This window comes from Haliotis rufescens, unplaced genomic scaffold, assembly GCF_023055435.1.
Source record: "Haliotis rufescens isolate VD_foot unplaced genomic scaffold, xgHalRufe1.0.p SCAF_24, whole genome shotgun sequence".
Lineage (NCBI taxonomy): Eukaryota > Metazoa > Mollusca > Gastropoda > Lepetellida > Haliotidae > Haliotis > Haliotis rufescens.
Window position 1 is genome coordinate 2,855,001 of NW_025963935.1, and position 13,695 is coordinate 2,868,695.

Below are 13,695 nucleotides of genomic sequence, written 5' to 3' on the forward strand. Positions count from 1 at the left end.
CATCCTTTTTCTTCTCGTCTTTCTCCTTCTCTCCATCCTTGCTTTTCTTATCCTCCTTTTTCTCCTTCTTGTCGCTTTCCTTTTCCTTCTTGTCTTTTGTTTTCTCTTTTGTTTTGTCTTCAGTTTTCTCGTCTGTCTTCTCCTTCTGTTTTGGTTCCTGTTCAGACGGTGGCTCCGTGGTCTCCTCAGTGGACTCTGAAGGCTGAAGGACAAACGACAATGTAACACCACACTGAACAGTATTTCATTCATATCACAGCATGTTAGCTTAACCATCGTAATGCAGTAGGGAAGCCCAAACTGGTTGTCTGACGTTTACCACTTTGAATCCTGGCACATCTAAGGGATGTAAGTCTGTACAGTGAATAGATAACGACCATAATTAATTACTCTTGACATTTTTTTTAAATGACCAAACATGTCAACTAAAGAAGTCAAAATACAAGTCAGTGATTTGTGTTTAATGCCGCTCTTAACAGTATTCTAGTAATATCACGGCATGTCAGCTTAATGTGGGAGGAAAGCCCTAAGTGATGCAGGTCTCAGACGTTTACCACTTCGGTGAAACCCATGAGCACGGGTATGGTGCTGACAAACCTAGAAACATAATCGGGGTGAATTGAGATTTGAACCCAGTCATCGGTTTCTGGCGTGCCAAAGGGATGCAACTCTGCACAGCGAATCTGAATGGTGAATTGTGGCACCTTAGATGATTGGGCCACCTGTGCCCCCTGCCAACTACGTAATTAAAATGCAGACATGACAGACAATTTTGAGCCGATGTTATATTGAGATCTTGAGGATTAAATCAAGCATGGAAGAATTATTTCATATGGAGTGCAGACAATGAGTGAGTGAAACAGTATTAATCCATACAGAACACAAAAATTTAATGAAAACCTATTTAGAAAGTTAAATCATGCCACGCACAAAAATTACAAAGCTTGCAAAAAGACACACGTGAGCAGAACTAGCACCCAACATTCAAACATTGAAAGTATGACGAAGCAGGTAGCCCTCACCAAACCACCACATTGAAATAAAGCTAACCAACTTCTCAACATACACCAGTACCAGTCCTTTAACTCAGCTCATGTGTCCTTATACAGGACTTGCAGCGGTAGAAACTAATGATAACCTATAGCAAAACTCTTAAAAATGGCAAATTCCTACCTATCCTTATGATGCCTTCACTATTAATGGGGCAGTTTGTCTGCAGGACTGGTGCCAATTTCTACGCTGGCTTGTATGTCATAAACTATCAACCAAGTTACCGAGCCTGACCACCCAATCGATTTTGTCGCCTCTTTTGAGGTTGCTAGGGACTTATATTTATACCCAGAATTTCCACGAGGTTGATAGCATGAGCATCGGTAAACAAAGGTATGATGATACATGATCAATATTGTAAACACTTGATCCTCATTTGTTTGCTCATGAGTAAGTGAGTGAGTGAGTGAGTGAGTGAGTGAGTGAGTGAGTGAGTGAGTGAGTGAGTGAGTGAGTGAGTGAGTGAGTGAGTGAGTGAGTGAGCGAGCGAGTATAGTTTTACGCCGCTTTTACGCCGCTTTTAGCAATATTCCAGCAATATCAAAGTGGGGGACACCAGAAATGAGCTTCACACATTGTACCCATGTTGGGGATTGAAGCCGGTCTTTGGCGTGACTTGCGAACGCTTTAACCACAAGGCTACCCGACCGCCCCTGTTTGCTCCTGTGCTATACACTTGTCGTACGAGCGCGTAAATAGTTTGGGGGTCGGGGATGGGGGTTGGGGTGGGGAGGGTTGGGTGAGGCTTGTAAACTTGTGTGTCATCATACTCTGACGGCATGGGGTGTTGCTCATAATATCTGTCTCTGGTTTGTTTTTGATTTTTAGCCATTAATTTGCTTGTAAAACTAGGAATCTAATGTGGAAGATAATTAGATCTATACAGAGACACCCGGCAATATTCCACCTCCAGGACAGCGCCAGTAATCAAGTGGTCGATATAATGAGCAACGGTCCACACGGTTGGGGTATGATGACACGCAATCAACCAGGCACTGAGCCTGACCACACCATCACCGTGACCAACTCTAACCACATTTCCACGAGAGGGGAAGGAGGTTACAAACAAATGACAAACATGGCTACACAAACTTATGGGGACTCTCCTCCAAAACTACAAACACATTTTTCTACTTTTTCCACATTTTTTCTAATAACCTGGTTTACACTCCACTGATAAAAAATTCACAAATGTTGGAAAAAAAATCAATTCCGCAGTAAATGTCAACTGGTTTCAGTAAAGTAAAAAAAAAAAAGGTCAATATGTGAATGGCGTCCAAATCAAAGCACTTCTCTCTTTTTCATTATGAGGAATATTTTCAAGAAATCGACTTTTTTCAGGTATCTAAAGAAAATCTTGTAAAGTTTTAATTGACTGACGTCCACTGGAATAAACAATCAGCAAACCAAGTTACTGAAAAGAAAGAGGCCCAAGTTCCTATTCAGTCTACATTTATCAAATGTAGAAATGGTCAAAACCTTTTCATCCTCCTGCTTTCCTGAGGATTTCTCCTCCGTTTTCTTTGGCGGAGATTCTGAGTCTGACTTTGGCGACTCGCTTTTGCTAGAGTTCTGTCCCTTTGCGTCCTGGTCTCCCTCGCTAGCTGCCCCTGCCGCTGCCGACGATGGATCCTAGACCACAACAACATCCGTGACAACATCCTTGACCGTCACCAACCACCAGTCAGTATAACTTTAATCCTATTTTCCTGATGACTATCTCCTTATGCTTTAAAAAAATGGGTGGCAAGTAATTTTGGTCGGTCAATTTATTTCAACCATTATTTGAAATATTTGTCTTATTTTAGGCCAGGCATTTTATTCTTTTACAAGCCTCAAAAAGGAAAAATGTATTACAAACATATTGAATAAAAAAATTTATTTTTACAATCATTTGTTCTAATAATTCACAATGATTATCAAGTACGATTATCAAGTATTTCACTTTTGTCTTCTGCGTTGAGAAGAGAGGTCACAAAAAATAAAATTCAATTTCAGACCAAATGCCAAAATAAAAAAATGTTGATATTTTTTAATAAAATGAGTACTGATTATTTTTCAGTTAAAAAACACACCATTTGGCAGCTTAGCCCTATGAACGACATTTATAACACAGGAAGTCTTGAATATTTCGATCGACCAATAGATGTAATATCTCAGCATTGGAGCTAGTCAGCAGGAAAACAGCACTGAAGATCTATTACATTCTCATGTGACAGACATACAGAAAAAACTTAGAGCAAAGTTTCAAAAGTAACCAACACCACTCATTCAAGCTGCGAGAATGTTATTTAGGGTGGTGCAGTTGTCACAAGATAAGAGAAGTGGCAGCGGGTATTACACATTTAGGGGATGCTTGTCACACCAGCGGTGAGATGCAGTGAGCGTAGACGTAGAAAACAACGAAAAACTCATGCAGCAACTTCACGTTTATTAGGACATTGAATATATACTACTCGAAAAATGTTAAGGATCACTTATTCTTTCTTATTACTCTAGTTCATCTGTCATGGGATGTCACTATAGCAATATGAACGAATGAGACGGGCCTATCTTTTTTGGAGTATCATAATTGATCTTTGCTTGAACAAATAATGACATGTTCATGGATAAATAAAATCCATTACATTTGTGAACTTACGGGCTGATCATTTTTAAAATTGTGTTGTTGGAAGGGTGAATGTTCAATTGGAGAATTGTGTTTTACTGATCAAAAGCAACAGAAATATTTTTGGAAATCATTAAAAATTAAGCATATTATATTCCACATTGATTATTTTTCATTTTATTCAAAAGCAATTGATGCTCGTGATGTCCATCACTGGATCGTGTGGTCCAGACTTGATTTTTTACAGAGTGAGTGAGTGAGTTGGGTTAATGTCGCTTTGAACAGTATTCCAGTTACATCACGGCATGTCAGCATAATTGCTGTTTGTTTGTTGTTTTACGCTGCAATCAGCAATATTCCAGCTATATGACGGTGATTGATAGTGATTGATATCATGAGCATCAATCCACGCAATTTGGATCGATGACATGCTTCAACCAAGTCAGCAAGCCTGACCACCCGATCCCGTTAGTTGCCTCTTACGCCAAGCATAGTCGCCTTTTACAGCAAGCATGGGTTGCTGAAGACCTATTCTACCCGGATCTTCACGAGTTTTAATCGCTGTTAATGTGGGAGGAAAGCCCGAAATGATGCAGACCAACTCTCCACAGCAAACTGCAATGTCTTAGAGGACTGGACTACTTGCGGCCCTCATTACTGACAGACCGCTGTCATATACCTGGAATATCTCTGAGCCCAGCATTACACAAACAGATGTTAAAAATCAATTGAAATATTTCTGTATAAGAAAGGCTTTAGAGGAAGCTGGGGTGGGAGTGTCCGTCATAAGAACACGAACGGTAAAACAAATTATATGATCAAGTTGACGACTGGTCTAATCTCTACGTTAACTTATATCACAACACTCAGCTAAACTACAAATATTAACACAACAGAATACATTACATGACAACACTACAAAACTGATTTGGAAATGGAAATGCATGAAAACCATGGCAACGTACCTCATCTGAGTCCTCTACTTTGGCCTCCTTGTCTTTGCCGTCCGATCCCCCAAATAGACCTCCAATGGCACTCCCTATTTCTGCAAGGAGAGTGGTGAGTTAATGTGGGAGGAAAGCCCAAAGTGATTGTGGTTGTAGTTTACCACAAGCATAGTATTGTTTGTTTGTTGCTTAATGCCACACTCAGCAATATTCCAGCTGTATGACGGTGGTCTGTAAATAATCTAGTCTGGATCAGACAATCCAGTGATTGACATCATGAGCATCGATCCACGCAATTCAGATATGATGACATGCATCAACCAAGTCAGCAAGCCTGACCACCCAATCCCGTTAGTCGCCTTTTACGACAAGCATAGGTATACAGTGTTCCCTCGCTATTGCGCTCTTCAATATAGCGCTAGCTCGGGTTATAGCGTGCTGTAAAGCATGGCTCCCAAAATTTACTAACATAAACTCAAGTTTTCCAATGAAACGATGTTTTCCCCCATCTCAGAAAACATTATCAGCTGATCACCGCAATCACGTAACACCGGAAATACCAGTCAACAAATCCAAACTGAAGCACGCAATTTAATCCTATTATAATATATGGTTATAAACTAAATTGTTCATTGTTTATCTGGACTAATGTTTGCAATATATTTTATTAATTATATTCAAAATTTAATTCAATAATTATAATAATGTTTACAATAATTTAGCCGAAATAGTATGCAAAGTGATCGGTAGATCGCACAACTCTCCGTTATTTACAGCAACCACGGTCAGATTACCGCTATATTGATGCCTTGCAACGAACTTTAGATGCAAGAGAATGGATACACATATCATAAATGCCATACCATGACTCACTAAAAGTCATATTTGAGGCAGTTTGACTATTAAATGTCAGCATAACGTTTTCGCAATCGAAATACATGTAGCGCGTGAAGTCCCTACAGTGACTGGTCAAATTGTTCCATACGTAAAAAACACGCTTACGATTCTTATAATTTTAAGTATATATATCATGTATATAGTGGAAGCTCCAACTAAAATAACATTATATTGGAATATATTATTCCCGATAAAATAATAATTTCAGATACAATTTCTTCTGATCATTGCATCAAAATTCTTTGAAGTTGTATGATTGGGTACCTTTAAACTAAATCACTGGTACATTGGGAGGAAACGTGTGCACAGCTGATTGCTATTTCCGGCTTAGTTTACGAGAAAATACACACGGTAATCTTAATCTCTGCGTATAAAACAATGCCTTGGAGAGAAGCAAATACATTCTCAATGGTACCTCATCATGTCTTGTGATGTTTTATATCAAATTTCATACTTTTATTGACCAAGTTTGTTATACCTGTTTATTCACCTGAATTCGCTGAAGGGTACGATGTGTTTTTTTTAAAGTGCATATTAATACTCGATGAATCTTTTTTTACACCATGAATCATAAACAACTTCTATTCTAATCTTTTTTTAAACTCTGAAACGTGCAACGTAGATGGTGCTAGGTAGGCAGAGCATGTATACTGTTTTGGTCATCTACCACCTACGACTTGACCTTCCTTAAACCGCTGATCATCTATAACGCTCATCAATTATTTGGACCCCGAAGGTGGCGTAGTAGCGAGGGATCACTGTAGTTCTGACAACCAAAGAATTACAATTAGGTACATGTGTGTGGTGCAGCGTGGCGTAGCGTGGTATGGCAGTGTTGTCGTGTGCTGTGGTGTGTTGTGTTGTGTTGGTATGTGTTGTGCTGTGCTGTGCTATGCAGTGTAGTGCTGGCACGGCGTGGCGTGGCGTGTGGTGTGATGGTGGTGTGGCGTGTGGTGTTGATGGTGTGGCATGTGGCGTGACGTGTCGTGTGGTGTTGATGGTGTGGTGTTGATGGCGCGGCGTGTGGTGTGATGGTGGCGTGGCGTGTGGTGTTGATGGCGTGGCGTGTGGTGTTGATGGCGTGGCGTGTGGTGTTGATGGCGTGGAGTGGCGTGTGGTGTTGATGGTGTGGCGTGGCGTTGATGGCATGGCGTGTGGTGTGATGGTGGAGTGGCGTGTGGTGTGATGGTGGAGTGGCGTGTGGTGTTGAGGGCGTGGCATGTGATGGTAGCGTGGCGTGTGGTGTTGAGGGCGTGGCGTGTGGTGTGATGGTGGCGTGGCGTGGCGTGGCGTGTTGTGTTGATGGCAAGGCGTGTGGTGTTGATGGCGTGGCGTGGCGTGTGATGGTGGCATGGCGGTGTTCATGGTGTGGCGTGTGGTGTGATGTGTTCTGTTATACAACTTACTGGACCAGGCAGACTCGTCTTTCTCCTCAGCAGCTTCCCCAACTTTCTCGAACACTGACTCAACCTGCAGCAATGAAGCACACACTCATCAAACTTCTCCTGACAGTTACAACCGATTTGCGTGTTCTAATAACTGCAGCCTGAGAACCCACTCTACTGACGGCCACTCTACTGACGGCCACTCTACTGATGGCCACTTTACTGACGGCCACTTTACTGACGGCCACTTTACTGACGGTCACTTTACTGACGGTCACTTTACTGACGGCCACTTTACTGACGGCCATTTTACTGACGGTCACTGACGGCCACTTTACCGACGGTCACTTTACCGACGGTCACTTTACTGACGGTCACTTTACTGACGGCCACTTTACTGACGGTCACTTTACTAACGGTCACTTTACTGATGGTCACTTTACTGACGGCCACTTTACTGATGGTCACTTTACTGACGGTCACTTTACTGACGGCCACTTTACTGATGGTCACTTTAATGACGGCCACTTTAATGACGGCCACTTTGGCTTATAGCCTATTTTGTGAAGTGTCCAGGACATTTCTTCAGGGGAGGTAATTTAGATATTACTGTTCAAGATTGTCTCCCCTTGGTTGGTTAATATCAAAGACTAAGTTTGATTCCAGTATATCTAAACTTCCGATGGGTTTTGTTTCAAACATACTACTCCATTGTTGATAGGGATATTTTCCCTCCATAAAACAAAAAACTGACACCCATAACATGACCTTATCTAAGTGGAGGATGCCTCTCATTCAACCCACCTTATCTAAGTGGAGGATGCCTCTCATTCAACTCACCTTATCTAAGTGGAGGATGCCTCTCATTCAACTCACCTTATCTAAGTCGAGGATGCCTCTCATTCAACTCACCTTATCTAAGTGGAGGATGCCTCTCATTCAACTCACCTTATCTAAGTCGAGGATGCCTCTCATTCAACTCACCTTATCTAAGTGGAGGATGCCTCTCATTCAACTCACCTTATCTAAGTGGAGGATGCCTCTCATTCAACTCACCTTATCTAAGTGGAGGATGCCTCTCATTCAACTCACCTTATCTAAGTGGAGGATGCCACTTTCATCCATTCTGAAGTGGGCTTTGATGCCCTTGCCCTCAGCGCCCTCCTTGTGTTTTTTGTACGCATCCTCAACCCCGATGAGTGACACGTTCGACAGTAGCAGCTGCGGGAATGACCTACATAACACGGAACATGTTCCTGTAATGACCTACACAACTTCGAACATATTCCCGTATCGACACTACAGAACATATTCCTGTTACGACCTACACACTACAGGATATATATTCCTGTAACGACCTACACACTACAGAATATATTCCTGTAACGACCTACACACTACAGAATATATTCCTGTAACAATCAACACAACACGGAACATGTTCCTGTAATGACCTACACACTACAGAATATATTCCTGTAACGACCTACACACTACAGATTATATTCCTGTAACGACCTACACACTACAGAATATATTCCTGTAACGACCTACACACTACAGAATATATTCCTTTAACGATCAACACATCCCTGAACATGTTCCTGTAACGACCTACACAACATGGAATATATGAGACACTTTTGTTTTTTCCCCCCTATTTCACGGGACGGAATGTTTTATACTTTTGAATACATTAAAAACATCTCAGATAGTATCAAAATATGGACAAAACTCACTTTTTGTCTAAGTCGGACAGGAAGTCAATGTCGCCGTATCCCACACTGAAGGAGAAGTCGGAGTAGTGCTTGTTAAAGGTCATGACCTTCTTCTGGGGGTAGGGATTCATCCTCCCAAACAGGGTTCGCTTCACGGTCTTCGAAGACTCACTTCCATCTTCGGATGTGCGATGCTTTTCAAACTCAACCTGTAGTAATTATATGATAAACAGTCACTGAATTCAAAATTTCATAATTGCTTGTCTACTTATCATACCTATGTTATATTTTGGGGGCACATGTCTGTAAATATCAATAATGTTGAGTGGGTGGTGAGGTGAAATGGGGTTTAATGTTGCGTTGAAGATTATGGCACTAATATTTTGACGAGAAGGCATGTGTGTGTGCATGGCTTTTTTCTTACTAGTCCCAGGGGGGTCGGGTAGCCTAGTGGTTAAAGCAATCGCTCGTCACGCCGAAGACCTGGGTTCGATTCCCGACATGGGTACAATGTGTGAAGCCCATTTCTGGTGTCCCCCGCCGTGATATTGCTGGAATATTGCTAAAAGCGGCGTAAAATCAAACTCACTCACACACTCACTCACTTACTAGTCCCAACTAATTTGTATAGTGCTAGCACACTGAGATACCATGCCGCAGTTTAACATGAATACCCCACTCAGACACAGTATACTGACTCGACCAGTCCTTGTTTTAGCACCCTTTATGCCGAGCGCCAGACAGGGTAACAACAAGTACCATCTTTTAACCTCTTTTGGTATTACGAGGCCGGGGACCGAAGCCCTGACCTTCCTCTCTCCGACCTCATCACAAGGGTATACTACAAGCATGAGGTACTGGGGGTACTGGGGGTACTGGGGGCTGTTGTTCCCATGACGACGCTCACCACATTCAGCCAGGCCTCATCACAAGGGTATACTACAAGCATGAGGTACTGGGGGCTGTTGTTCCCATGACGACGCTCGCCACATTCAGCCAGGCCTCATCACAAGGGTATACCACAAGCATGAGGTACTGGGGGCTGTTGTTCCCATGACGACGCTCGCCACATTCAGCCCGGCCTCATCACAAGGGTATACTACAAGCATGAGGTACTGGGGGTACTGGGGGCTGTTGTTCCCATGATGACGCTCGCCACATTCAGCCAGGCCTCATCACAAGGGTATACTACAAGCATGAGGTACCGGGGGTACTGGGGGCTGCTGTTCCCATGACGACGCTCGCCACATTCAGCCAGGCCTCATCACAAGGGTATACTACAAGCATGAGGTACTGGGGGTACTGGGGGCTGCTGTTTCCATGACGACGCTCGCCACATTCAGCCAGGCCTCATCACAAGGGTATACTACAAGCATGAGGTACTGGGGGTACTGGGGGTACTGGGGGCTGCTGTTCCCCTGACGACGCTCACCACTATTGGGTAGACATTGCCCTCCTTCACATTGAAGGTCTTGACCTTGAAGCCCTTGCCGAGGAAAGCCGCCTGGTACACAGCCCCCATGGCCGCCGACTCGTCCGTGTTGATGCTCTTCCCTAGCTCCGAGCTGGAACAAATACAATTTAGAAAAATCTAAATATTTGGTTACATATATACTCCTTAATGCATGTACTGGTATTTTTTTTACAGAAAGATGAGGCTGTGTAAGATCCAGCTTAAAAAGAAGTAGTTCCAACTAGTTGTGTGGCTAATCCAATTACACGGTGCCCCGGGAAGTGATGACGTCACGGAACATCACATTACTGCTTCAACCAGACCCTGACAAGTTGTGTATATATAATATAGCTCCAGATAATCTACTGGCATCCTTTTGCTTGTTAATTTGTTCAACAATTTTTATATGATAACTCTTATTTCAACCGCGGAGTATTTTACGGCAGCTTCTTTGTATCAATCTCCACTCACGAAAGCGCCTTCCAGAACGTGAATTGTATCATTTTTATGGTTTGTGTTTTCACGTCAGTAAATGCAGGATAAGTTGAAAAATATAACTGGGTGATTGTACATAACACACTGTCATTTAAAGGGAGGGTTAAATGAAGTTTAACATCGCATTCAAGATTATTGCGCTTAGGTAGCAACGTGTACGCACGTGTGTGTGTGTGTGTGTGTGTGGCTGCTTGTACTAGTCCTGACTAATGCCGTTCTTATCGTGCTAGCTCACCGAGAAACCATGGCGCAGTTTAACATGAATACCCCACTCAGACACAGTATACTGACTCCGAGCCGACCAGTCCTTGTTTTAGCCCCTTAATGCTGAGCGCCAGACAGGGCAACAACAAGTACCATCTTTTAACGTCTTTTGGTAGGATGCAGCCGAGAATCGAAACCCAGACCTTCCGCTCATTGGGTGGACAATATTTCCACTAGACCAAGATGTGATCTGTGTCGTGAGTGAGTGAGTGAGTGAGTGAGTGAGTGAGTGAGTGAGTGATGCTTAACGCCGCACTCAGCAATAATCTAGCTTTATGACGACAATCTGTAAATGATCGAGTCTGGACTAGACAATTCAGTGACAGACAACATGAGCATCAATCTACACAACTTGGACATGACATTCATCAACCAAGTCAGCGAGTCTGATCCTGTTAGTAGCCTCCTACGACAAGCATGGTCGCCTTTTACGACAAGCAATGGTTGTTAGAGACCTATTCTACCCCGAATCTTTAGGTTGTATGAGGGAGGAAGGGCTGGAGTGATGGAAATTAGGAAAGAAGTATACTATTGCTTGTTTGTTTGTTGTTTAATGTCGTACTCAGCATTATTCAAGCTATTAACAACTTTTAAATAATCAGGTGCGGACCAGACAATCCAGTGATGGCTATTATTAGCAACGATCCACACTGTCTGAGTATGATGGCACACTGTTCGCCAAGTCAGTGAGCCTGACCTCCGGACCCATTAAGTCCCACCTAACCACTACCTGGTATGTATACTATAAAACAGGAATTTAATGCGACATGAAAATAATGCGAGCTCTTGATTTTAGACATAAATGCGCATTTTAAAACTGCGAGTGCCTATACCCTTTCCTAAAAATTTATGCGCTGGATTTATGTTCTGTGTTATTTTAATTAATGTAACCTACGTAAATGAAAGCCATACCTGAAAATGCAGATTAGTGTCATGAAACCCATTCATGCACGTCGGCTCGTGTCTGCTCTTGACAAGCTTGTAAAGGACACTGATGGGATAATTCGTGGCTGGCACCAATCTGGGCTGCTTGACAGGATGTGAACTGACCACTACTCAACTTCACTTTGTGTAGGTGACTGTTATTTGTCTAGTAATTTATTTATCTATTACCTTGGTGACTGATTGTTGTCAGTGACTGCTATCAACTTGTAATGATCTGATATCATTGTTTTTGATGTACCATATTCGACGTAATAAGCGCCCAGGGCGCTCTCCAAATTAGAAATAGGGGGCTCTTAGAATATTAGCGTTTCCGTGGTTTATGCTGACAGCCTGAAATGTTTATGTACGACAGATATTTATCCAGAATTTAATTGCCCATAATTAAGAGCACATAATTAACACACGAGTTCGCATTATACGCGAATAAATGAGTCTTGTGTACATTGATCAATCGGAAGGGGTGCTTATTGGGATATATTAGCAAATATTGCCGTGGGTGCTTATTAGAGCGGGGCGCTTATTACATCGAATACGGTAATACTAGTAAATAATACTGAAGTGATTTTGTTTCATTTGTTCATTGTTTCCTTATTTTGATGGTACAAAATTAATGCGCATAGAATTAAAAGGACCTTCCGTCACTCGCATTTTTCGCATTAATATTCTGCTCGCATTAATTTCCTGTTTTACAGTAACAAGAACATACCTCTTCAGGAACGTCGTTAGCTGCTCCTGCACTTTAGGCATCCTCGTCGCAGCTCCCATGAGAATAACCTCGCTGATCTCACCCTGAACAAATGAAGGGTGTGAGCTACATTGTCTGAGTGAGTGAGTGAGTGAGTGAGTGAGTGAGTGAGTGAGTGAGTGAGTGAGAGAGAGTTGGGTTTAACTTCGCTTTTAACAGTACTACAGTTATATCATGGTGTGTCAGCTTAATGTGAGAGGACAGCCCCAAGTGATGCAGGTCTCAGACGTTTACCACCAAAGTATTAAACCAAATAATTTTCTTATGTTTTTTTTATTTGTTGAAAGTTGCAATTGGCAAAGATTCGGGGGGACTGGTAAGTTTGAGAGCCAGCGGGAACACTGCATGGTGAAATATATCGTAGGGGTTGACCATTTGGTGAAACCCACGTCACTGGTATGGTGCAGACAGTGTACAAACTCATGACCGTTGATCTGTGGCATCGATACCATGTGACCGCCTGTGACTCTCTTACACATATACATTATCTGTTGTAGCTTCAGCTGAATGTTTGGCAAGCTTGGTATCCTTCTGGTTGGTTGGTTGGTCGTTGAACACCGCACTCAGCAATATTCCAGCTATATGACGGCGGTCTGTAAATAATCGAGTCTGGACCAGACAATCCAGTGATTGGTATCATGATCATCGATCCACGCAATTGGGACCGATGACATGCATCAACCAAGTTAGTCGCCTTTTACGACAAGCATAGTCGCCTTTGACGGTAAGCATGGGTTGCTGAAGACCCATTCTACCCCGTAATCTTCACGGGTCTGGTGTCCTTCTGTAGACTGTTTCTACATACCATGGTTATCTCGGATATACGGAGGGCTTCTTCTATCGGTTTGATGACCCGTGGGAAGAAATCCTCACACAACTCTTCCAGGTCTTCCCTCGTCACTTTGGCCCTGAAGTCATTCTCATCAAGCAGCCCCTCGACCTGTAGACAATGTGAGTAGACGATGACAACAATGTGGGTTGACGTAGACAACAATGTGAGTAGACGATGACAACAATGTGAGTAGACGTAGACAACAATATGAGTAGACGTAGACAACAATATGAGTAGACGTAGACAACAATATGAGTAGACGATGACAACAATGTGAGTAGATCAGGACAACAATGTGAGTAGACGGTGACATTAATGTGAGTAGATGACAACAATATGAGTAGAGTAAGTGAGTG

General features: G+C 42.6%; 1 protein-coding gene across 2 annotated transcripts in view; it reads right to left on the reverse strand.

Annotated features, from left to right (window-relative positions):
• Positions 1-13,695, reverse strand: part of LOC124120337 (hypoxia up-regulated protein 1-like) — a 41,524-nt gene that overhangs the window by 10,307 nt on the left and 17,522 nt on the right. Inside the window, exons 11-19 of one of the 2 annotated variants that reach the window (XM_048401986.1) lie at positions 13,313-13,447; positions 12,469-12,551; positions 10,038-10,170; positions 8,627-8,814; positions 7,980-8,121; positions 6,909-6,972; positions 4,624-4,703; positions 2,530-2,682; positions 1-202 (exon numbers count right to left, since the gene is read on the reverse strand). The exon at positions 1-202 is cut by the window's left edge and continues 112 nt beyond it. In XM_048401986.1, coding sequence (XP_048257943.1) covers positions 1-202; positions 2,530-2,682; positions 4,624-4,703; positions 6,909-6,972; positions 7,980-8,121; positions 8,627-8,814; positions 10,038-10,170; positions 12,469-12,551; positions 13,313-13,447 — 1,180 coding nt within the window. The remainder of the gene's footprint in view (positions 203-2,529; positions 2,683-4,623; positions 4,704-6,908; positions 6,973-7,979; positions 8,122-8,626; positions 8,815-10,037; positions 10,171-12,468; positions 12,552-13,312; positions 13,448-13,695) is intronic. The other variant, XM_048401988.1, reaches the window with a different exon arrangement.